Genomic DNA, 27,238 nt, shown 5'->3' on the forward strand with positions numbered 1-27,238 from the left:
GCTCCAACAATAAATTTAAAATTAATGGAAGAGATTTAAGCAAATAAACAAATTCCTCATCTCATTAAAATAAAGACAGCAGAGATCAGTAGAGATCTCTTTTGCGGCGAGCCCACCTTTATATTCATAAATAGTTTTTGCTAAAAAAATTTGATTTAATTACCAAGTAAGAAATATCTTCTAAGTTACACCTTTTAGTATTGCAACCATGTTTACAAACACACACACACACACATACACACGCACACACAAACGCCCACAAACTCTCTCTTCCTTTCACCACTCAGGCATCACTAAAAATAGCGAAAAACCACTTTGAATAGGGAGACAATTTGCACCCTTTCTGATGTTAAAGACTCAAACTGTGTGTAAATTCATCCCATGCAAGTATGTCTACATGGGCCATTTTCACCTATGAACTTCCAAAATTAGAATTTTCACCATTTTCCATTCTGCAAGACTTTACTTGACAGTATGTAATAAATTAGGATTATGCTACAAAACATTTTTTTGCTCAGAAGTTAAACATGGTGCAGAGGAAGATTCTGAAAAATACTTATGGTAAATTATTACTATCTAATTCATAAATCACATCTGAAACCAAAGACCTTCAAACCAGTTAACAACAGAAAAAAAAGAGAAATTCAAAAAAAGAAATTGATAGATTCAATTAATTCCATTAAGACAACGAGTGCACCTAACGAAGTGAAGATAAAACATTTCAGAGGCTACCATAGAGATATATGGTAGTTCTGTAAAGCTTCTAATGCCTACAAAATAATTAATATCCAGTTGAACAAACATTAGTAACAATATAATTGTATATATTACTCAATCATTACACTACCTTCAAAAGAACAGAACAGATGTGATTTTAGTCTAACATCTCCTTCACATTAAATCTAAATGGGGATATGAATAGAAATGGGATAAAACAATTCTCCTGCATTTTCTTAAATTAGGCAACATGGATTAATAACACAACTGTGAAAACTTACTATAAGTTTTGATTTATGGTACTGCTGGGATTTTAGAAACTATAAACAACATTAACTGTACTTCATTCAGTCTCACGATTAAAAGTAAGAGTATTTGAAAAGAATTTAGAAACATAAGAATTTCACTTTCCACCCATTAAGACCCTAAATAAAGAATATCAGATATTCAAAGTACGCACATACGAAAGATTACAGTTCATCGTTGGAAGGGAATGGAGATGAATTTCGTAGAAGAACCTACACTGTGTAAACAGAATTGAATTATGTGACAATGACAGGAAGTTTTTTTTATATATATATATATGGGGTTTATATGCATATATATATATTTATATAATATATAGTGTATATACACACACACAATCCTTTTACCTTTATCTTGCACTTCTTTTGAAAATCGCTCCCTTTCAATAGCTGATTCACGTTCTATCCGCTCAATTTCAGCCAATGCATCCAATTCTACTTCATCATATGACGTTATAGCTCCTTGTTGCGAAACCTGTTGCTGTGTCTGTACCACAGGAGTTTGAGGTTGTTTTGCAGCAACTGAAGTGTTCTGTTGTAAAACAGGCACTTGTTGTGCCTGAAGGAAAGCTGTCTGTTCATGCTGCGGCAAACACTGAGCAGCGTTTAGTGGGCGGTTAACATCCTGTGGAGTAACGGGTGTTTTAGAAGTCTGTCCTGGGTACTGCACATTAAAAGGAATATCACCCTCTGACACACTGCTGTTTTCCAAACCAGAAAGCATATCATCCTGCTGGTCCATATCCGAAGATCTTACACGAGACAGTCTTAATGTAAGCTTAGTGGAGTCCTTGGAAGGAGAGCTAATGATATCATACATTGCAGCTTTTTCAGTCTGGTCTTTTTCATCCTTGCCTAACTTCATTTTCTTTTGTTTCTTTTGCTTTCTTTCTGGAGAATCTAACAATATGTCTGGGGGAACATCTCTAGGTGATGAATAAGGTGGAGGCTGAGATTGTTGGATTAAAGGTTGTCTTGATCCTAGAATAATAATTCAGAAAAACTGAACAGTTATGTTGTTTCATGTTTATATAAAAACACACTAAATATAACCTGCATACTTTTAATGTGTATCTCTACATAAAACTGTGTTCACAAAAGGTCTAAACAAGATTGGTAGGAAGCACATCATTGCTAGATCAAGATGCAATCTAGATAGTTGCAGTGTATTTTCTAGGAATTTTAGCTATCCACTGCAAGTAGAGAAGGGATCATTTCAGAGAAGATGGAACAAAAAAAACCCCACCACCAAAAAAGAATAAATAAAAATAGTACCTAAGGTTCAGAATATCAGCTATTAGAAAATGATCAACAAAAGCAAGTTGACGGTAGAAAAAAGGAAAGATCAAAAAGATTCTATTAAGGTCCGGTGATGAAGATTTAATGATCAGTATATAGGCACTAGCCATTTCAGCCACACATTTTTAATTTAAAAAAACCCCAAACCAAAACATACACAACCTCCGTAACTTGGATTCTGACAGTTATTTTAATTTTTTAATTTTTTTAAAAATTTTATTTTAGGTAAATTTATTCCAACCTCCCTCACTCATTACTATGTAGGAAACACTAATTATCTAAAGGCATCTTTCTATCATTCCCTGCCTTATCTCCCTTCCTTTTTTGTTTAATGTATGAAGTTTCGGTTCTGTGTGAATTTTTGCTTCTTTCCAGGATTTGAGGATATCTACAGAAATTTTAAAGAGAGGACACATCTAATTAAATAATTTCTCCAATTAATTACATTTGAAGTTCTAATTCCTCTAATGAATCAGCTTCCTGCAACTATTAGCCTAGAAAAAAAAGTCTGAAAAACAGAGAAGCTTTTCAACCTGTCTCAATTATAATTTTGAGCTATAGTTCTGGCTTAGAAGGGAATACTGTGCAAGGTGGGGAAGACACACAGACTCCTCTTCTTAAAGCAACTATTCAGATTCCATTCATCCATTTGGAAATACTGATCTTCAGAAACTTCACTGACTGATATTATTATTAGTCATTCTGGTCAGGTCATCGTAGGTCAGCACTTCTAACAACAAGCAAAAATTAAGTGGAATCCAGGTCTTGTGTGCTTCATTCAAGAAACACCACCAAACAAGAAAGCAGCTTTATTCTGCAGCTTAAATTTCTACCCAATATTTTTGAAAGTGTTAAAAATCATTAAACAATGTACCAAACCGTAGGTGAAAAAACAGAATGGTTATTTCTGTTGAAGCCTCGATTTACATGAAAAGTGTGCTTTTAGTGATGGCCTCTTTGCACAGACTGCTATGCTTTTGTCTCCCTAGACCATTCTGTGAAAGTGCCACAACTTCTGTATGCAGTGAGCAGGGTACCACATGGCTTATCTTAAGGGCTTATCTTAATCCTTCTTGGCCCTCAGCAACAAATCCATATTCTGTCAATAACATCCACAAAGTTGGGAAGCTCTGTTTTGACTCATCCCAATTTTCAAAACAGTTCTACTACTCTACTTTCCTTTCTCAAATCAGTTACCACACTCAACCACCAGTACCAAAGCTCTCACTACACCGTAAGAAGATTTCTCCCTTGCTTTTCAACAGATTCCTATTCTTGTTATGCTTCTCCCCACAACTACCATTTCTTTGGGTAATTTGAAATATTAAATGTAATGTGCAGCAGGAATCCTTAGCTACTAATTTCTTTTATGGTAATGACTACCACTCAGGAAGCTGCAGGATATTTCTACAAATAGCAGAGGCAACTCAGAGCTTTTCAAAGAGATATTACAGACATCTAATCTTGATTTTTCTTTTAAATGAATAATTTTGAAGTTGCAACAATGGAACATTTACTATTTTTCAGAGTCACATATCTAAACACAGGGATGGACTTTATTCTCCCTTGTCCTAACTTTCTAGATAAATATGACAATATCTGATTTGGTATTATTTGGCATTTCTCATGTTGAAAAGTAAGACTGCAGCAACAGATAAAGTGGTTCTTTTTATCTTTGAATAGACTTGAGGAGGCCAGAAGGATTTCACTGCATTCCATTGAACAGTCTTAGAATCCAGTAAATGAAGAAACAAAAGTAAAGTTTTGCCTCTCCTAGGCAGCACTACGAATAAGTATTTGAAAATATCTTCCTAGTAAAGGAAATTATTGAAACTTTTTGATTGTAAGGCCTATAAGCTGCATTTTAAAATAATATGTTCCAGCAATAACTTCATGTATTTCTGAGACGTTTAATGATGGTTAAGCCTCTGACAACAAAGGAGGCTCAGAAGCTACCATGCCTATGTGTGGAGGTGAAAAGAAACTGAAAAATATGAAGCATTCTTGAACAGTTTTGCCCTACCACAAACCTTAGCAGTTTTGAACAGATATCACACAATGGACACACAGCACATTCTGAGACTTCAAACAAAAGCCAGCAGAGTACCCAGATGGCCAAGAATGTCAAAGGCACCTGGCCTGTATCAGCAAAGGGCAGCCAGCAGGACCAGGGCAGTGATTGCTCCCCTGCACTCGGCCCTGGTGAAGACACATCTTGAATGGTTTGGTCAGTTCTGGACCCCTCACTACAAGAAACACACCGAGGTGCTGGAGCATGACCAAAGAAGGGGAAGAGAGCTGGAGCACAAGTCCAGCAAGCGTGGCTGAGGGAGCTGGGGGTCTTTATCCTGGAGAAAAGGAGGCTCAGGGAGACCTTATCACTCTCTACAACCACCTGAAAGGATGTTGTGGCCAGGTGGGGATCAGCCTATTCTCCCAGGCAACTAGAAGAAAAAGCCTGAAACTGCGCTAGAGGAGGTTCAGGTTGGACCTCAGGAAGAATTTCTTCACTGAAAGGATGGGTAGGCATTGGAATGGGCTGCCCAGGGAGGTAGGCACTCACCATTTCTGGAGGTGCTCAAGAAATGGCTGGACACGGCAAGTGGTGCTAGGGTTTAGTTGACATGATGGTTTTTCTTTGAAGGTTGGAACAGATCATCTTGGACATCTTTTCAACCTCAATAATTCTATGAAAACTATAGCCATTATACAGAGAGAGTTTTGTCTATTAATGGTGGAGTCAGTCTGAAGTATTTCCTATGGGAGAAGTCTTGGGCCATTATAAGTCTGAGAATAATAATCTTTACCAAGACTTGACAACAGAAAAAAAAAAAGCCAAAACTTAAAGAACACACAGACAATTATGATGAGTTTGCTGAACCAGTTGAGATTCCAAGATTGACAAGGTTTGTTCCACAAAATGCTATCAATGCAGTAAATAATATAAAAATCTTCAGCAACTATCTTTAGGAAATAACCAAATTTCTTATTTTAGAATAGAGAAATATTTAGACAACTTTTGAGTCTAAATCTAGGGCTGGGCAGTAATTCACGAGAAAAATAAATCTGTCTTTCTGTAGCTGATTTTCCACAGATAGTATCATTAAAAGAACTTTGTGCGTGCTCTCTTTATATAGCAGGCAAGTTAAAAGGAGGTTCTCCCCTGATTCAGGAAGGTCACTGTATGGTTACTAAACAGCAAATATTGAGAGTCAACCAGATAACAACAAACATAGCTGAGAAGCAGGTACGATCATAGGAAATGAGGTCTTTACAGAGAACAAACACAACCATTAGCAATACCTCTCTAGTCTTCCAGCAACAGTCATTCTGACCACCCATGATAAATCTAGGGCTGGTTCTCTACATTTCTTAGTTCTTCTATTGGTTCCTAGTGGTAGATGGCACTAAGTATGGAAGAAGTTTTATTAACTGCTGCAGCAATTTGCAAACCATTTTTTCTGTGATTCTTGAACCATATCTTATCAAATCCTATATAATGCAATCAACTATAAAAAGAATTCAATTGCATTGACAGAGACTTAGCCATCTTTAAAATGTAAAGTTTTGAATTCACTTCTGGTTTGTTCACCCTGGCTCTATTTGCTCACTGTGTATCACTAGCTTGGACAGCAAACAAAGAAGCTTCTGTCCAGGAGACTGCACATATCACTGACATCTCCATCTTATGGTTTTGTCTGTACTTCCTAATCACACCACAATACTCACAACTTCTTTAAGTTTTTGTGATACCTCCTCTGATGATCTCTAAGCCTTTTCACATCACTTGCCTTTCAAAGATAATGCAGCAAAGTCATACCACTGATCACACTCTCTGTTGTGATCCACATGGTTTAAAAGCATTTACTAAGGTTATCAGGAAGTTAGAACTCACATATTTTTCAGTATTAAAAAATCATTATCTTTCCACTTTTACAATAACAAGTTCCAAAGGGTCCCACGAAACAGTACCTTATTACTCCTTTAACTCCTTTGTAGGCAAAGGTTCTCAGATGTTGACAAAAGCCTTTCAACCATCCTACACCCTGTTTCAACAGAAGTGTCATTTTCTAAGCATGAAAGCTGGAAAAACTTCTAGAGAACAAATGAAGACTAATGTTTAATATTTGGTTCATAGCACATTGGAGAGAAACTTCAAGAATGTTAAAATGCTTTTTTTAAATCCATAGGAAAGTGATCTTCCACACTCCTAACATGATTTAAATAGGTACCAAATTAGTGTATAAACTCAGACACAACATTCCAGACATTTTACTGGAAAAGCCTTTGAAAAGAGAGGCTTTAAGAAATGTGTATGTGCTGCATGTGAATTATTAAGATTTTACATTTAAGTAATTACACTGTAAACAAGTTCCTAAGGGCTGAAGTTAGAGAAGAGAATCAGAGCCTTCACGCTGTCACAATGACATGTGTCTGTTGGAAAAGCTAGGAACTTTGTTATTATAGAACCTAAGGAACACACTATTGCCAACAGATTTCAAGAAACTGCGGTTAAAATGTGCAAATGAAGTGTGTCTTTTTTTTTTTTTTTTCTTTTTATCCTTACTTACTTAATGATCTTACTTACTACCTTCACATAAAATGGGAGTTTTCATAAAAATGAGGTCAGACAAATTCACCCCAGAACTCTGGCTAAAGCAGTCTCAAAATTGGTAATAATCACTTTGAGAATTTGTACCACCAGTAGACTCAAAAAGGGAAGGACAATACCTTCAAAAAGATGGTAAAGGCCTGCCCAGAGTAAACACATAGTCAGTATGATTCAAGTACACACTAGAACAATTCTTCCGCAAGAACTGATATAATGAAGAAATGGTATTCCAAAGGAATTTGTTAAGAATAAGTATCATCAAATCTTGAAGAGACTTAAATGCCATATCTGGACTCTAGCATGGCTTCCTATACAGCTTCTCATAATAATTTCACTAACAAGCTGAAGAGTTTTAATCTAGTGTAATCTAGACAAAATTATGTTGATTATTGTAAACCCTGCTGTGAAGCTATGTTCACACAAATTCAATTTTTCTTAATAAAAATTAAGTGAGTATAGGTGAACAAGTGCAGCTTTCCAGAGCACTGTCATAACAATAATAGTTTAAAATATTTGTCATTAATATCTTCTCATGTAAAAGAATTAGAGACTATTTTATTAATCTAAATATCATTACTGCTTTTGATTTTTAAGTCTTTTACCCCTGCTTTTAAAAACAGAATCAAAAGTTTTCTTGACTAATTTGAATAACTTTCTGAAACAAAACAAATTCAGTGACAAGAAGCACGAACTTCTTATTTATCTGTGAATTGCAAACCATAAGAGGAAGATAGAAAAGCTCTATAGAAACACAGTAGAATGCTTAAAACAACTTGCAGTATAAATCTAAGTTATCAGCAAAGAGCAGCTATACTCGCATATACAACAGTAGTATCACACAAAGTAGTCTTCAGTACTTTGCTGACAACTCATCCTAAATCTTCAAATAGAGATGTATCTATGACTTAGGACAGTAGAACATCAAGACATATGCAGACCAATTAAAAGTCAGTTAAAAACATCAAAGACAATTGGAAGCTCAGAAATGATGACTTATGTAAAGGTAAAAGAAACAGTGCTGTTCAGTTTGTAGATTAGATTAGTGAAAGACATGGTAATGTTCTTTGATATGTAAATGTCTGATATAAAAAAGAAGGATGTGTTCTGTTTTTCTTTGCCCATTGGAAAGAAGTAATGAAGCATCATGACTAACTGCAACAAAAATTATTCAGGTTCAGCCTTAGAGCTTTCTAACACTAAGAATTTGAATAACTTCCATGGCAAAGCCAAGGAAACCCTGTTACTGACATTTTAAAATATATGGAAGTTACTGAGAGTAGTACTGCTACAGCTCAGCCAACGTGAGTGTAAAAAGATGGCAAGACCTCAAGTCTTTCCTGGAGCTTTTTCTAAAATCCTAGAATCTTCCTCTGGAAAGTTCACCAAATTTTGCATAAGATACAAAGAAAATGCTACTTATTTTGATTAGCAGACAACAATGACACTTATTTTCAAAGAGCATAACTTAATTTAAAATTCAAACTTAATGGGATAGCATATGAGACAGATAAAGAACATACATTTGAGTAGTTTTTAGGGACAGATTGTATTCACCTTCCATATCCTCTTCCAATAGTTTTCAGAGAAGAGTCCCACCACCCTACCCAGAGTTTGAAATGCCTCATGAAAAACTCAAGCTTTGGCTGTTCTACCTGAGAATGGATGTATTCAGAGCCTCCCTGCATAAAAAAATTTAGACTTGAAGGAAGAAACATGAATAAATGTTTATTGTGGTGCTATCAGAAAAAAAATCCTTGAACAAAGTTCTTCTCCCATTCTTTTGAAGGAGAAAAGGGAAGATGGCATTTTTTCTTCACAAGTAGCACTGAAGAGAGAGTACTGAAGTCTACACTATAGATTTGAGAAGATTCCTAATTCCTTCTATCTATTCTATATTCAGAGACCAAGTGTAGTGCAATCTGACTGGAGAAATTCCATAAAGCCCTAAGAAAACAGATGGGATTTTTCCAAATTATTCAGAAAATAATCAAATATTCATCAACAATTTCTGGAGGGAACACAACATATTTGTGAAAAGGAGTGCAAAACTACATAATTTTGTAAGAGTTGTTGCTAGTCCTTACAGATGTTTTCCTAAGGATTTAGGCAACTGTATGGAAACATGACTGGAAATTATATGAACACCTCTTCGTAAAGCAGTGGACTAAAAACATTGTGGAAGCCTTTCCTTTATCCAACTCTTTAGAGGTTTCCTTAAGAAAAAATTAGGAATTAAAATAAAATGTGAGGTTGCATAGCAGTAGGAAAGTAGAACAAATGGATAAAATATTCTGATGAGTAATCAATCTTCAGTAATGGAATACGGGGGATATTTTATGAGGTCAACAAGAGGAAAACAATCCATGATACTCCATACGCTATTCACAGAATGAGTTCTAAAAAGTCATCCACTGGCAACAGTTGACAGCTTGAAAAGAGAGGCATTATGATGCTTCCATAGCTAAAAGCAAAAAAATTGTGGGATTAAACTTCAGCTGCTCTTGTATCTTTAGTGAAGCAGAAGTGAACAAAGACAGTGAAATTTTACTCCACTGATTAAATTAATAAACACCCAAACCACAAAAGTAAGTCCTGCCATCTCTCAAATATTTGTCTGTGTTGCAAACAAAACTTCTCCCTCATTTAGATTCTGTCACACAGACAGCTACATTCAGTGTGAAGGTAATTCAAGACTGTGCAGTCATGGTTTCCATTTCTCCAGAAGTCTTGTAACCTTTAGTAAATGCCTGAAACCTCTATGTTATATATAAGAAAGATCTGGAATTATGACAACCTTCCTGAAATCTCCCTCTGATTATGATTAGTTACACCTTTTGCCATTCTTTTTGTCCTTCCAGACAAATGGTAAGTATTTTGCACATTTTTCTTTATCAAGGTTTGTGACCTGCTAACCAAACTTTCAGGGACTAATAAGAGAGCAACAAAAAGCTCAGCATAAATACTTGTATTCATCCCAACTTTCAATACAAATCATACGCCAAAAATTCCCTGTATTGAAATTATTTACAACTCTTCCATAAATTTCTAAAATACTAGATGAAGCATGAAGAACTGTTTCTCTCAATCAGGGTTCATTAATGTCTCAATGGGGGCAAAATATCAACACCATTAGCAGCAGTATTTGAGTTGTGCAATTTATCAAAGGGAAAAGTAAAGTTAACAAAGAGATAAATCAGAAAGATCTTCTTGGACTTTAATGCTAATCCTGAAACATTACAATCTGAACTATACAATCAGTCTGATTTCAGAAATAGTCTGAAAAGCTATCCCTTCAAAACTGGGTTCTGAGACAGCCAACTGAAACAGCAGAAACTTTAACAAAAAAAAATCAAATATTGTCTGACTGAGTGGTAATCACATACATGAGTGGGCTAACTTAGATCCACAACCTTGTTAAACCTACAAACTTGACAAAGAGTGAAAAATAACCACATTTATACAAGTTTTATGGGAAGTCCTTTAGAACAAGACATCCTGAAATACTGAAGCTCCTGGCATCCTATACACACACTTCTCACTTGCCACCTGAACAACAGGATAATTCAGTTAGGAAGGGACCTCAGGACACGTTTAGTTCATGCTCATGCTCAAAGCAGGGTAAGGCAGGGACACATTATGTCAGGTTTTATCCAACCTGACTCTGAAAACTCTCAAGGACAGAAAACTCACAGATTCTATGGGCATCCTTTTCCACTGCCTGACTGTCCTGATAGTGAAAAAGTTTTTCCTTAGACCTAGTTAGAACATCCTATTTAAATTTAAGTCCATTATATTTCATCCTTCTTCCAAAGCAATTAAAAGACTGACTCAGATCTTCCTGATAATCTCCTCATAGGCATGGAAAGGCTGCCCTGATGTCCATCCCTGACAAACACGTCTTTTATCCAGGCTGCATAATGTCTTCATCTTTTCTGTAATCTCCACCATCTTCTGCTCTCTTCTCTTCTCTGCCTAAACTGATCACCCAGTAAGACTTATTTTTTTGTTTTAGGTCTATAGAGAAGAAAGCACTGATTCATTTTTCAATTATTGCCTTGTAAATGTACAATCACTGAAAAAGAAAATTAACAACATTATGTCCCAACCCCTACCTTACCAAGTGGATTTTAGTATAAAGAATTATTTTCTTCTGTTTCCTCTCAACTGACAGTTCACCCTATATCTCTCCCCAGCTAAGGTTTTCAGGCTTCATTCATGCTGTGTATTGAGCTCATTTATTTTCATATTTTTAATATTTCATTATTGTAATTAAGACAAGTGCTGCATATTAAAACACTTTTGAGCTGGTTAAGGGTTCAATACTCGTAATGCTGCCTTTAAAACTTTTCTTATGTAGAGCAACTGAATTCTTAAAAAAAAATGTAATTCTCAGATTGGAAAGGATTTTAAATCCTTCTGTCCTCCATAAATTTGAGCTTTATTTTGAAGGATGATTGGTTGATTGTTGGACCATTAGAAATAGCTTCTGGATCAGGGCTGAAAATAATTTTGCATCCAAAACATAATGCCATAGTCTGTAGTACTAGTTAAATACAAAACTCGGGAGGAAAAATGGAATTCTTTGAATTCTTTAATTTCTCTATTCTTTAAATTCTCTGTTCTTTAAAACTGGGAAAAATAAATTGACATATATATGACTGCTAGACTACCTTTAAGGGCTCCATCACTTCCAGCTGGAGAGCAGACTGACTGTGGTGACCTCAAGGAAAAAGACGCAGCATTCCTTATTGAAGGATCGCCATCCTAAAGTGAGAATGATAAAAAAAGTTAACATATGAACATAACCATCTGTTAAAATAAAAACTGAAATTAGTACATAAATTGATAAAATGGATTGGGCAAAAAAGCACACAAGAAATACTAGAAAAAGAGTCACTTCCATTAAAATCTTTGTAATTTAGACTGCTATTAGACTATAATATAAGCAATGCTCCAATCAGACTTAAGAGGAATCTATAACCAGAACAGGCACACACACATACACAAAAAAAAAGAAAATATCTTTGTGTATGTCTTCTAGCTAGACAAGCACTTTTGGGTTTACACTAGGATTCCATTTAGAATTTTTTGTTGCAAGTACTCATAGTAAAGAGCTGTAGAGTACATGCATGACCTATATACAACACCATTTGAAAGAAATAGAGTATAAAATCTGGGTTTTTAAAACTCTGTTTTTTACATAATCTACCCTTAAAAGATTAATCCTAATCTTAAAAGATTATCTAGAACGCTATCTTGCTTTTATAGTTTAACAAACACTTTGTATCTGTATCCTCAGCATAGGGAAGCCAGGACTGAACAGAATCTCTACCAGTCCCATTACAGCAGCTGGGTTAGTCTCATGTAGAACACAGCTAGAGTGATTTTATCTTGCAAGAGTTAAGCAGGAAACAACCCAATGGCAAAGTGAAGCACTTCCCCAATCTGCTCCAAAGCAATGAATAATTTCTGACAAACTTTCTCATAATATAATACTAATTGCAATGTAAATATGTCCATGTCCTATTTTTAGCAATGTAAATGTGTAGTTTTTGCCCCCACACTATCCTTATACAAAACGTGAAACACACTATTATTCCAATCTCCATTCAGAGTTTGACATGGGTTTTTCCAATGCTTTTGTGAAGCCCTCTGCTGGTCACAACTACTCATTCACACAGTGTCCTAACTAAACTTCAACTATAGAATGGTTATTTTCCACTTCAACTACTCTTTTTTATACAGCATCTATGAGAATGGTTGAGGTAAGGAAAAGCTAGCAAATTCTGTATGTATGAAGAGAAAATTTCTATAATTACGAAGAAATTCTAATAATTTCATTCTTCCAAAAAGTACAGCGATACAAATGAACAAAGTCTCCAAAGAAGTTCTACAGTTATTTTGTGTTTCCTAATAAAATTGGTTATTTTAGCAGTTAACGTTCTAATGTAGCTCTTCTTGAGATATCTGTATACAGGTAATTTTTTCACATAGCCATTTCTTTCCTTTATTTTTTTAATCTGAATCGTCTGTGCGATAAATACTTTTTAACCTTTTGACCAATATTAACCCAATTAACAGAATATTAATTATGTTTTTACACATCTGCATGAAAGAAAAAGCAAAAGAAAGCAAAATTGGTATTTTAAGGAGATAGCAGCCTGCGTAGATGGTCAATCGCACTCTGACAATGGCCAAACAGCCAAATTCCACGTGTGCAGCCATAGACTAGGCTGTGCCTTCTGAAGGGGTAGATGGCACTGCTAAAAAGGAAAGAGTTTGAAGTTTATGGACTTAAGAACACAAATCCATAAGAAATCAGATTTCATCAGTTTTACCACCTATGGGCACTTACCACAGAACTATATTAGATTTTTTCTTTTAATTCACAGCACAATAAACCTGAACTTACACTGCAGTGTTAATTACAACTATTTTTTGCAAGAGTGCTTGCAAAAAGAGTTGTTGCCTTCTGAGGAAATTCTCATGGGCAAAGAAGTTTAATATTCAGAGCACCACAATAAAGTGAGTTCCGTATCAAAAGTATATGATGCTATTTTAAGTGAAACTGAACTGATATGCTACTGAGTTACTCATTTAGTTGCACTGAAATTATGGAACTGATATTTTTTTCCCAAACTGACTTTTCTTTGACTTGTAATAAATCTCAGAAACACACCTATACTGAAAAATAAGCTAAATAATTTCTTATCAGGTATGTTTTATTAAGTCAGGAGAAGATCTTTAACCACAATTGTCAAAGACACAGGCAAAGACAACTTCTACTAAATTAACTAGGTATATGACATTTTGGGTAGAGATGTCATTCCTACCACAGCTAACAAATTTTCAGAAACATGCATTTACACTTCTTAGTTTGGAGCTTCACCAAATGATGAATTATATTCTAGGAAAGCTCTCAAGTTTACCAAAAATCATCTTTAAACTGAGCGAATACATTATATAGTGACACATTAAGCATATATTAAAGGAATACTTGCTGATTTTATGTTTCAGAGAAACATGATGTATTAAAGCAATTATGCTTTATGTTTTGTATATGAAGCAAAACATTTATGTAAGCATTATGTTTTAAAGCAACAAAATCCTAAAATGATTAAAAATAATTTAAGTCCTTGAGTTTTATGATTCTTAAAATACGCATTCATAAAGGTCTTCTCCAAAAAAGAAAAGGCTGCAACATTATTATTCATACAGAAAACTTGAAACAATATTCTTCAAATTGTTTTCTGCATCATAGTTTTTAAAATCAGCTTTAAAAGTTATAATTACAAATAAAACACAGGTAACACATATGCACCATTAAGAAAGTGCACAAATGGATAAAAATTCAAGTTTACAACATTTACTACTTTGTAAGTCTAGCATTTCTCCAATTAGACCAGCCAATGAGGATGTATTATGTTTTCATAGTCTGCCAATTTTCAAATGAGTCTACAGATCTGAAATTGAAATCTATCTTAAGTGGTTTTATTCCTCAACAGCATCATAAAATATCTGACTTCTAACGCAGTTGAACACATACTTGCTTTATCATAGTAAATATCTGCTTTATCATAATAAATTGATTAGGTAACATACATCACTACTGAGTCTGTGCACCATCTGTAGGTAGTCTTCATTTGAGCCATGTCTAGAATTATCAGCATGATGATTAGCTGAATTTCCAGACAACTGACTTGAAACTTTATTTTCATGGAGATTCCTCATCCCAGCTGTGACAATGGGACTGGATACAGAAGCTGGAATACAAAAAAATTAACTAATAGATACAGTCACACAGTCATGAACTTGAAAAGATTCAGAGAAAACACCCTAACGGTGGATATTAAAACATTGGATGCAGAGATCTGGAATCTGAACAAGAATCCAACTTGCTACAAATACCTTGATTAAAAACACATTATCTAAGATTTTCCAAAAGGATTTAAAATATTAATTCCATGTACAAATTAGCTAAATTTCTCTCCATATCTATTTCAATTACAGTCAGTATCTTCCTTCCTGATTACAGAAAACTTTGTTTACTTCTACATAACTTGAACTCACTACCTTAGGAACTTTCAAGGTATTCACGAGACATATAACATTACATATAAAACAGCTATATCTATATTCTTAGCAAAATGTTAAACTTTATGAAAAAAATATTTAAAAGAATCCAGTAGAATTCTACTTACCAACTAAAAAAATGCCCTAGATACCTTAATACTGATCATGTGTTCAGGATTGTTTTCAAGGGAAGAAAAGGTCATCTTTGCCAGTTACTGTATACCTTGAGCATAATTCTAGCCAACTTAGAATTAATCTGACACTAAAAAGGGCCAACAGGCTAGAAAATCTCTAAAGTTAACTTTAGGTAATCTAAAGTTAAGAAAACTTAACTTTCTATTAGCAGAAATGATATTTTCCCTAGTACATGTAAGTGATGCTCACAGCTAACAAATACAACTTTTGGATTGTTCAGATAATTTTCATTGTCACATATACAGGGCAACAGTGCAAATTGGACACAAATAGGGGAGCATTGCAACATTAATGTGTTTTACTTTTTCTTCTTCTGTTCAATTTTTTTAAAACAAAGTAGATGCCACCACTTTTTCCAGCCAAAAAATTAAAGTTAAATATACCTGCCTCAAAGATTTGCATTAGGCACGTGACTCCTTCAAAGAAATTAGAAACCCATGAAATGTGCACATGAAAGTAAAGTTGACATGAAATAGGAGAATAAAATAAACATCACAGACTTACCTTGCTGCATTTGAGGATGAGCTGTATAACTTGGAGGATGTGAATATGGCATGTATCCTGCAGGGCTTTGAGGAGCATATGGACTAGGCACTGGACTGTTCTGTTGTGCCAAAAATCTGTTACCAGAGCTTGTCTGTGGTGGCACAAACCGGCTAAAAAGCAAAAAAAAAAAAAAACCAAACAAAAAAAACAAAAAGGTTTTTAAAATTTGGAATAGCAAATATAGACAAATTCATTATTTCTTTTGGAAATTATACCTTCAGAAGATGAAAATTTCTTTAAGACAAAAAAAGCCTCCAACAGCTTCCTTCAAAAGCAGTATTTTGAGCTATCTATACTTTCCTAATGGCCCATGTTACTGAAGAGTCAGAAGATACTAAATAAAGAGCATTCATAAGACCTCCATCTAGGGAAGGGAAACAATGACACAAATATGTATGGAAATTAGATCTGTAATTTCCTAAAGTTAATCTCAGAAGTTTGAATGAAACTGACAGCAAAAGTTTTAATCAACTTGGTCACCAGGATTAACAAGGAGCCATTTACTCTTTCTTTACTTTTTAGTAAGGTTCCAAATAAGTCCATCTAACAGAACTACACTGTCAAGATAAAGGAATGTTGTAGGCAAGTCCACTGAACACAACTTTCTCTTTCACTGGCTTTATCTTAGACTCGTTCTACAGATAAGAAGCCATACAAATAACTTTGAGACAATAATACATGCACATTATTACTTACATTCTTACATATGTTTCTCACAATTAAAATAACCAAATAAATACATCAGAAAGTACATTATGAGCTATCACAACCCCAAGCTCTAAACAGGAAGTCCATGAAGGTAAGCTTCTATAGAAAGAAACAGCAAAGTACTTAACATAAGGATTTTGCAAGGATTTCAAGAGAACTTTGTACTATTCATTGTAATAGTCACAAAGGCTCAAACAACCTTTTTAGATATCCCTTTTAAATATAAAAGTTTAAAAGTGTGTTGGTTGTTGTGAAGCTACAGAACATTTAATTTGCCAGTTACAGTACCTTGAAGTGAAACCTGAAATCAGTTTATTTTAATAATGATATCTAACAACTGAAGATGGGACCTGCTAAAGTCCAGTACCTTGGTTGAAACTACAAGCAGAACTCTCTCCTCCCATCCAGAGTATTTTTATATAGTAATAAAAGCCTAAATTATAGGTAAATGCTACTTGCAAACACAAAAACTTAAAAACCCAGAAGTCTGATAAGGAGTCTGCTGGAAGATTGGCTAAACTACTGGGCCTTTCTTTCTGCAAGAAGCCTTTTGCATAACTGTTACAGTAGTACTCCATGCTTTCTTTCCCATCATTCTGCTAAACCAGTACTGGGACAAGCTGGAACACACCAGCCTATTCTGTCCTATCCTCTTATCACCAGTCTCAGCCTCTGACACGGGTGGAAGACAACCAGAGAGTAACAGGAAGCAGAGGGACTCCTTAGGCAGGAAAGAAAGTTTGGTCAAATTATGGGATGGAGTAAGAGAGAGGAGAATTCATCATGAATCCTTAGAATACAGGCATTAGCTCACTGACAGAAAGGTATCTCTTTGCATATGAAGAAACTTACCCTGCTATCAGACAAATGCCAAATTTGTCATGACACTGACCATCTTTCACTTACATATTTGCAACAAGAATTGGCTATCAGTGTAGGAACAACTGTAGTTCACACCCCTCCCATCCCACTTAAAAGAAAGGATTACCTGGAAGGGCTATGTGAGATAGTGGTTTGTTGATAATTTGAAGATGCAGGACTACCACGCATGGAATTCTGAGAAATATTAAACTGTGACATCATCATCCCTATTAAAAGAAAAGATAGCAGCATTACTATACAGACATTTCCTTTTCAATCAATGAAGTATCTAATTTCAGAATTTATTACATACAATGAGATTATGAACTTTAATGACATTATAAAATTTGTTGACATTAGGATTATCTACCCACAACTCATATCTAATTTTTTTAAAAAAAATAGAAATTACTGAATCCATGTATGATGTCCATTTTACATCATGACATAAAAAAGTGTTCTCTCAAGTTGTGTTAATTCAGCTACAATATTAAGAGTAGTTTCTTCATCTCTTCCTTAGAATTTCCTAAGTCAAAATCTACTAGTAAAGAGAAACATTTTAAACCAGGTCATATATTCTGCACCCCAGATTTCACAGATTCACAAGTCAGAAGAACACAGAAAACTTATCTTCAATTGTTGGAGCAAGTATAGCAATCAGTCACTCTGGACTGAGTGCTGCAAGATATTCTCATTGCTCCAATAATATTTAGTGGTCTCTTTCTACCCAGAGACAAAAACTTTCTATTTCATCTCCATTAAGCTTAGAGGGAATGTCATCAAAGAAGGTGCTGAAATATTTCAGTTGCAAAGCAAAACCAATATCCCAACTAACTGTGACTCCTACAGCTAGTAGATAACCATACTCATGTAGTGGAAGTTCAGGTGCTGACCCAGCTGGCAAGCCACATGTATCAATGCTCTTGAAACTAACTAATTTAAGAGGCATTTGGACAATGCCCTGAATTTGACTGAACTTTCAGTCAGCCCTGAAATTGTTAGGCAGCTGGGTTAGATGATCATAGTAGGTCCCTTCCAACTGAAATATTCTAGTCTATTCTGACTTACCTCATTATAAAGGGGAATTTAAAGGAATCTTTTTTTCCCCTCTCTTCAATACAGGAATAAAGAATATCCTAACAACTACATGACAAAGTGACACAGAAACACAAAAATGTAAATGAACTTGCAGTTATTTTAGTGACAGAATATCTTACAGATAAAAAAGTGTTGGAATTCATGAACACACAGTGTCTTGGCAAACTACAGCAAGTGATCTATAGCCTTAGGCAGAAGCTCATCAATAGTACAAGTATTTTAGACAGTTAGACAAAAGTCCCCAATATGAAAATGTTTGAAGATTTTTGTTAATCCTACAGTTGCTATCATGTGACAATGTCAATTACTGCAATAATCACACATGCAAAACTATTTTCAGAAACCTTCCCTGTCACCCTCTTTTCTTCTCTACTTTCTCCAGCAGAGACAGTAATAATCCTGCAGGAATTAAGCCATTACTACCTCCCAGTAGGTGGTAAATTCTGCATTTCATGTACTACTAATACTATAGTTCACTAATACTGGGCCAGGAGTTCAAGTCCCATGTTGTGTTAAAAAAGTTAGGTATTTCGATACCTCAATATAAGTACATCTCAGTGTCCAGAGTAACAGACAGGGACTCCTCAAGTTCTACAAAATTTGTTTAAATGGAGGCTGGTTGCCTCACATAGAGGCATGTGAACATGAAATCCCAGGGATTTTTTATGCTGGAAGGAGCACCCAGCATGCCCACTGCCCCCTCACCTTTTACTGCCACTCTCAACACAGCTAGGTAGAACATTTCAGCCCAACAAGTAACATTCCTGTACAGAAAGCTGACATAATGTAACCATATCAGCATGAACTATTGTCCTGGGGTGACTTCATGATACTTGTATCCCCATTCATCTGTTTAGCCCAGAAATAAATTTTGCACCTTTAAGACTGGTTCCGAGAGCAAATGGGGGAGAGAAGAAGCACAGAGTTTGTTATCAGAAACTGCACTTTGCTCCCCTGCATCCTTCTCCTGGACTGTGTTTTCTGCAGCATGGACAGACAGCTGGACAGAGCTCTCCTTTGCTTTTAGTCAGTTTTTAGCTAGCTGATGCAGAGAAGTACCTGGACTGTGACTTCTTTTTCTTGGAACTGTTCAAACCTACTCCAGAGTGAACACTCAGAACGGCACCAGGAGCTCACACCTGTGGCCCACCAGGGCCTAGGACGCTGCATTCCAGCATGGCAGGGACTCACAAGAGACTGAGTGAACTGAGCTACAGCCCACGAAGGGAACTTTCAGAGTTTGTCATCTCTTCAGAGCAGCAAGAGGTTATATTGTATAATACTGTTCATTTTTTGTGCTGGTGAATGCTTTGCATGTTAAATAAACAGGTTTTTTCCACTTTTCTCCAAAGAAGTATTTTCCCAAACCAGCTGGGCAGGAGATCCCCTTGAATCTGCTTTCTAAAGGAGCCCCTTTAGAGGTTTTCTCTCAAATTTGCCCTAAACCAGGGCAAGTACATCTTTTTGGCACCCAAAGTGAGGCTTGAGAAAGTGGAAAAAGCCTGTACTGGCTGCATTTTAGTTGCACTTACACTGTATCGGGATAAAGTAATCAGTAGCTATGTTGCTTGAATTCATGATGCCTCTCTGGGTGGAACCTTTACTTGTTTCTGGTCCCCAGGCTTTTTAAAGTTTTAATACCTTTCTAGTCCCTAGGCTTATTTTCTTACCTGGAAATAGCTCTGGTACTGTCCCTAACACACAGTTTTTGCAGTAGAGGGGCATGGATTAGAATAGCTATTGTGCTGGGCTTGGTGATAATGATTTATAGGGAGTTTACTACGACACTAGAGTCTATTTAAGACAACTACGGTTTCTTCATCTTACCCTGCATTCTAGTTCCAGTAGCATGTTTTGGGAGTTCATTGGTAATTGCACCCGGTTTATTAGAAGAGCAGGGGATGAGGCTTTTCAGCCTTCTCTTTCCTTCTTCTCCTTTCAATCTCTTTACTCACTTTTTCAGAATGTTCAGTTTCATTTGAATGTTAAAGGGACCACCTTCCTAGTATTTAACCTAGTAAGCTTCTTCTATACAGTCTACAGCTCCTCTAGAATGGGGGCTGAGATGTCCAGAGGAGTTAATGAGACCCCTGACCTAGAAGCAGATCCAGGTGTAGAAAATAGGAGAGAATGGGTCCAATCCTGAAGGAATTTTCGGATCGCCCAGCCTAAGAATTTTCACGTGAACAAATTCAGAACCCAGATGAGGTGGGGAAATATCTGGATGAGAACTGCCATAATGACTCGAAGGAAAAAAAGATCATCGCAGTAAGCTGGGTCCTGGCCTATGCTTATCGCATGCTACTAGATACAGCAGGGCAGCAGATACAGGCAGGAGGGCAGGGAGATAAATCAGCAGCTACCCCAGTCACTCAGGCTTGCAGCCAACACCCCAGCTACTCAGGCTGTAGCTAAACCAGACAGTGAGCCTAAGTCCGCAGCTAAACCAGACAGTGAGCCTAAGCCACTGGTAGTTGCCGCAGGAAAGAAGCACACAAGCAAAACTGATCAGGCAGTGATTGATGATGATGATCTGGGGGAAGGACCCTCAATGCCAATTCCTGACACAGCAGTCAGAGTCAAAGCTACTGACACAAAATCAGAAGTCAAAGCAACTGACTCAAGATCAAAAGTCACTATTGAGTCTTTTTCCCCGAAGAACCTTCATAGCCTAAGAAAAGATTACACACAATGACCTGATGAATGTATAATTAGTTGGTTAGTCCGTCTCTGGGATGCTGCAGACTAGGCTACAATGCTGGACAGTACTGAAGTGAGGCATTTGGGATCCCTGTCACATGATCCTGTCATCGACCAAGGAATGATGAGGGGGGCTAACCTCTGGGCACAAAGATAGCTGCATAAAGACGATCTCTATATGCAGCAAACCTAGTGGAAGACCACAGAACAAGGGATTCAATGCTTGAGAAAAATGGCAGTGACAAAAATGGTTTTCTCAGATGACCTAAACACTATAAATCCAGACTCAGTACCATGTACATCTGCGATGTGCCAAAAACTTATACAACTTAGGCTACAAAAATATGCTCCTGCTTTAGCAATAATGAAGTGGGATAACAGGGAGGAGACTGTGCTTGATATGGCAAAGAAGCTCTGAGCATATGCAGATGCTGTACATGACCCAACACACGCCAGAATCGCAGCTGTGAAAACATGTCTGCAGAAATTAGAAGATAAGATAGAGGAGAATCATGAGAAACTCAGAGAAGAGATTAGAGAAGAAATGAAAGAGAGCTTTCTCCAAATCACAGCAGTACAGATCAGAAGCTCTAGTATCAAATCCAGACGTCCCCCAGATAGGGAGAAAAGCGACACCACATGAGCTGAGCTGTGGTTTTTCCCACGTGATTGTGGAGAAAACATGAGGAGATAGAATGGAAAATCTACTACTGCTCTGGCACAATTGGTGCTTAAATTAAAAGACAGCAAGACCCAAAGAAGTTCCACCAAAAAGGAAGCAGCTCCAGTAGTCTGTAGCCGAACTACCAGGTATGATGATAATGACACGTCTAATCCCCTTAAAAACCTCCAAGACACACTCGAGGAAAAAAGGATAACCAAGCTTAGAGGGGCCCTGCCTTTAGCCAGGTACAGAGTGGAGAAAACCATATTTTTTAGACTGTGCGAATTCATTGGCCTAGCACATGAAAACCACAAAAATATGAAGCCTTAGTCGACGCTAGGGCACAGTGCACATTAATCCCATTGAGACACGTGGGAGCAAAATCTATTTCTATTGCTGGTGTGACAGGAGTGTCACAAGACTGTACTTTAGTAGAAGCTAATATAAGCCTGACTGGAAATGAGTGGAAGAAACACACTACTGTGACCAGCCCAAAAGTTCCATGCATTTTACACAAAGATTTCCTCCAAAGTGAGTATTTCAAAAACCCAAAGGGACTCAGGTGGGCGTTTAAAATAGCAGCTATTAAGACAGAGAGCATCAAACAACTGAACACCTTGCCTGGACTATCAGAAAATGCAGCTGCAATAAGACCTCTGAAGGGGGAAGAGCAGTGAGTACCAATTGTCACTTCGATAGTGCACCACTGGCAGTACAGAACAACTATGTGATTCCCATCCATAAGATAATCTGTAAGCTAAAGAGCCAAAGAGTGATCAGCAAAAACCCACTCACCCTTCAACACCTCATTTGACCTATATGCAAACCTGAAGGAGAATGGAGACTGACTGTGAACTATCATACCTTAAACTAAGTGACTCCACAATTGAGTACTACTATGCCAGACACATTAGAGCTCCAGTACGAGCTGGAGTCCAAGGCAGTGAAATGGTATGCCACTATTTTCTCCATTCTTTTAACAACAGAATGCAGGCCTCAGTTTATCTTCACGTAAAAGGGAATGCAGTACACCTAGAACCGACTGCCTCAGGGGTGAAAGCACAGTCCCACCATCTGCCATGGACTGATCCAAGCCACACTAGAAAAGGGTAAAGCTCCAGAACATCTGCAATACATTGATGGCATCACTGTGCAGGAGAGCACAGCAGCAGAAATGTTTGAAAAAGAAGAAAAAAATAATTCAAATTCTTCTAAAAGCCAGTTTCACTGTCAAAAAAAGCGAAGTTAAGGGACCTGCTCAAGAGATCCAGTTCCTGAGAGTAAAGTAGCAAGATAAACTGTGTCAAATTCCCACCAATGTCATCAACAAGATCACAGCAATGTCTTCACCAACAAAAAAGAAACACAAGCTTTCTTAAGTACCCTAAGTTTTTAGAGAATGCATATTCCTAAGCACAACCAGATTGTAAGCCCTCTCTACCTGGTCACCTGCAAGAAGAACTTAGGGCTTTCCAGTGGAGCCCTAAACAACAACAGGCCTTCACCCAGATCAAGCTGAAAATTGCTCATGCAATAGCCCTTCGCCCAGTCAAGACAAGACCAGCTATAAAGAACATGCTCTACTCTACAGCTGGAAGCCATGGTCTGCCCTAGAGCCTTTAGCAGAAAGTGCCTAGTGTGGCTGAAAATTAACCACTAAGATTTTAAACTCGAAGCCACAGAGGGTCTAAAGGCAACTACACTCCAAAAAAGCAAAAAATTTTAGCCGCCTACAGCAGAGTCCAAACTGCCTCAAAAGTAATTGGCACTAAAGCACAGTTCCTGACTCCCCAACTACCAGTGCTAAGGTAGATGTTCAAAACAGAAGTCACCTCTATCCACCATGCTACCAAAACCATACAGAACAAGTATAGTGCTCTAATCATACAGCACGCCAATATTAGAAACCTAAATCACCCTGGGATTTGAGAGATCATTACAAATTGGTCTAAAAAAGTGAAAACTTTAGTCTCACTAATGAAGAGAAACAAGAAATGACACAGGCTAAAGAAGCTCCACCATACAACCGCCAGCAGAAGAGACACGTTACGCTCTTTTTACAATAGTTCCTGTCATATTGTAGGGATGAAACGAAATTAAAAAGTGGCTGTATAGAACCCAGCACAACAAGTCACAAAATCTACTCAAGGAAAAGGTCGATCAAGCCAACTCACTAAACTCAAAGCCATTCAGCTAGCCCTAGACACTGCTAAAAGAGAGAAATAGCCAAAGCTCTACCTCTACACTAATTCATAGAAGTAGCCAATGCTCTGTGGGGATAGCTAGAAAAAAAAGCCAATTAACAGCGTAAAAGAAAACCAATTTAGGCTACTATAGAGTAGAAAGACATTACTACCAAAATAGAGAAACTACCTATAAAAGTCTGCCATGTAAATGCCCATGTCCCCAAGAGTAAAGCTAATGAGGAGTACCAAAACAATCAACAGGTAAATCAGGCTGCAAAAATACAAGTGTCAAAAATAGACTTAAATTAGTAACACAAGAGAGAGTTGTTCCTAGTTAAATAGGCTAATGATGCCTCAAGTCATCAAAGTAAAGATGCCACTTATAAGTAGGCACAAGACCAAGGAGTAAATTTAACCATAGACAGTATTTCTCAAGTTATTTATGACTATAAGACATACGCTGTGATCAAACAAACCAAGCAGCTAAAACCCCTATAATATGGTAGGCAGTAGTCCAAATAGAAGTATGGGCAGGACTGGCAAATTAACTACATCACACTGCCCCAGACATGCCAAGGTAAGCACTATGTGATCACAATAATAAAAGCCACTACAGGATGGCTGGACACCTACCCTGTGCCTCATGCTACAGCCTGTAACACATTCTAAGCCTTAAGAAACAAATATTTTAAAGGCATAGTACGCCTAAAAAATTAAATCAGACAACAGGACTCTTTTCAAAAACAGCCTTATCAACACCTAGACTAAAAAACATGGCATTAAGTGAGTTTACCATACTCCCTACCACGCACCAGCTGCCAGCAAAATAAAGTACAATAGACTGTTAAAACCACCTAAAAAACATTGAGTAAAAGATCTTCCAAAAATTAAAAGCAGCATCTAGCAAAGGCCACCTAATTAGTTAATACTTGACGTTCCACAAACCAAGCAGGCCCTGCCCAATCTGAGCCCCTGCATATAGTAGACAGAAACAAAGTCCCAGTAATGCATGTCAGAGGTTTGTTAGAGAGGACAATTAAGATCAGTTCTGCCTCAAGTACAAAAAAACCCCAGTCATAGATATCTTTGCTCAAAAAACCAAGTTACACATAGTAGATAATTCAGAAAGATGAAACAACACAATGTGTACCTCAGGGAGACCTGATTATTAAGGAAGAACCATATGTAAATATCACTGTTTACTAAATATTACTGCCATTGTCTAGATATAGCTGCATACTATATATATATATTTATATGTATTGTATAATGTATGTGATTATAAAGTTAGAATATATGCTAGTTTTAGTAGTAAGTTAACAATATGGAGATAAGGAATAGAATATCCTACAGTGACTTTATGATGCTTGTATCCCCATTCATCTGTTTAGCCCAGAAATAAGTTTTGCACCTTTAAGACTGATTCTGAGAGCAAAAGAGGAGAGAAAAGAAGCACAGTTTGTTATCAGAAACTGCACTTGCTCCCCTGCATCCCTCTTTCCTAGACTATGCTACCTGCAACACAAACAGACAGCAAGACAGAGCTCTCCTTTGCTTTCAGTCAGTTTTTATCTAGGTAAGGCATAAAAGTTCCCTAGACTGAGTTTTTCTTTTTCTTAGAACTGTTCAAACCTCCTCTAGACTAAAAACCCAAAAGAGCACTGGGAGCTCATGCCTGTAGCCCACCAGGGCCTAGGACACTGGATCCACTGCCAGAAAGACTAATAAAAAACAAAGCAAGCCAAGCTACAGTCCATGAAGGGGGCTTTCTGAGTTTGTCATTTCTTCAAAGTGGCAAGAAATTTTATTGCTTAATATTGTTCGTATTTTATGCTAGTGAATATTTTACCTGCTAAATAAACAGGTTTTTTCTACTCTTCTCCAAAGAAATCTTTTCCCAAACCAGTTAGAAGAGGGGCCACTTAAATCAGCTTTCTAAAGGAACCCCTTTAGAGGTTTTCTCCCCAGTTTGCCATAAACCAAGACAACTATACAGACCAAGTTTAAATTTTGTGGTTAAAGTACAGAGTGCTCTTTTTAAGGACTTAAAAAATATATCTATTTGTTTTCTCCTCCCTAATTTAAAATATGCTTTGAATCACAAATGTGTAGTTTCTGGGTTAAAAGAATGACAGAAAACATATAATTAACTTTCTAATGCAATTTAAAAAAATCCCCTAATTAATTTAAATCTATGATGCAAAGCTCTCACTTCTCTATCTCTCTTCTGGATGGCAGGGGCAGGGGCAAGACATGGAAGGCCCAGTCCAGGTAATGTAACAGAAAAAAAGAAAGGGAAAAAAGTAAATTAAACACTCCCCAAAAACAAAAAAATAGGTTTTCCAAAGCTTCCAGACAGGTACCTGTATATGTGATAATGATGTAATGAAAAAGAAGTAAAAACAAGCCCCAAACACTGGGTCTGAAATGGATTTGAAATTAGTCTGTGGCCATTAGCACTACAGTATCCTTTCCTTTTTACATTGTTGTCTTATTACTACATAGCACAGAAAACACCATCCTTGTAGAAACATTACTAGAATGAGATTTCCTACATATTACTCCCAGTCTTACAACAATTTTTCTTCTTGTAAAAAAGTGATATTCATAAATCCATTTTAGCAATCCTACCAAATGGAAAAGAATGCACTTCATAAAATCATAACTCAGGTTACAAGTTACATAAAAATTCTTGTACAACTAAACTGTATTACAGCAGCATACATGCTTTAACTAGGATGGCTCAACAACAAGTGATTTTTCAGTTAGATACATATTCTTATTAAAAAGTGCATGTGTGAAGTTTTTTCCTTTTACACACAGAAGTGCACTTGAGTTCTTGCATAAATGTAAAAAAATTATTGAAGTAATTGACATTTATGGAAAGATGCATAAGTTTTTAGTCTCCCAAAATGCATAAATAGCTTAGAGCTATCAGGGCACCACAAGTTACTAACATAAGGAGTGGCAGGGAGGAGCTATTAAGGATGCCTCATTCAACCTTATTCCTTACTCCAGAATGGTTAAGAACTCTCACTGCAATGATACACTATAATCATATAGATTTTCAGTAAGATCAACAGATATGTTTTCAACTTCAATTAGTTACCAAGATGAACATATGAACATATAAAGGCATAAAAAATTCAAAATAAAATAGTTTCAAAATAAAATCCAATTACTTATTCTAGAGATTACACTTTGAGGTGAAATGAAACATTTTTTAGAATAATACCCAGTAGCCTTTATTTTCCATCTTTTTACTATACAATTG

At 36.5% G+C, this 27,238-nt stretch overlaps 1 protein-coding gene across 6 annotated transcripts in view; it reads right to left on the reverse strand.

The window, feature by feature from the left end:
* The window catches only part of NIPBL (NIPBL cohesin loading factor), a 158,618-nt gene that overhangs the window by 68,710 nt on the left and 62,670 nt on the right, over positions 1-27,238 (reverse strand). For 5 of the 6 annotated variants that reach the window (XM_030968242.1, XM_030968238.1, XM_030968240.1 and 2 more), the window contains 5 exons: positions 17,444-17,543; positions 15,706-15,857; positions 14,536-14,696; positions 11,604-11,697; positions 1,371-2,003 (listed from right to left, as the gene is read on the reverse strand). In XM_030968242.1, coding sequence (XP_030824102.1) covers positions 1,371-2,003; positions 11,604-11,697; positions 14,536-14,696; positions 15,706-15,857; positions 17,444-17,543 — 1,140 coding nt within the window. The remainder of the gene's footprint in view (positions 1-1,370; positions 2,004-11,603; positions 11,698-14,535; positions 14,697-15,705; positions 15,858-17,443; positions 17,544-27,238) is intronic. The other variant, XM_030968244.1, reaches the window with a different exon arrangement.

Source organism: Camarhynchus parvulus, chromosome Z, assembly GCF_901933205.1.
Source record: "Camarhynchus parvulus chromosome Z, STF_HiC, whole genome shotgun sequence".
Taxonomy (NCBI): domain Eukaryota; kingdom Metazoa; phylum Chordata; class Aves; order Passeriformes; family Thraupidae; genus Camarhynchus; species Camarhynchus parvulus.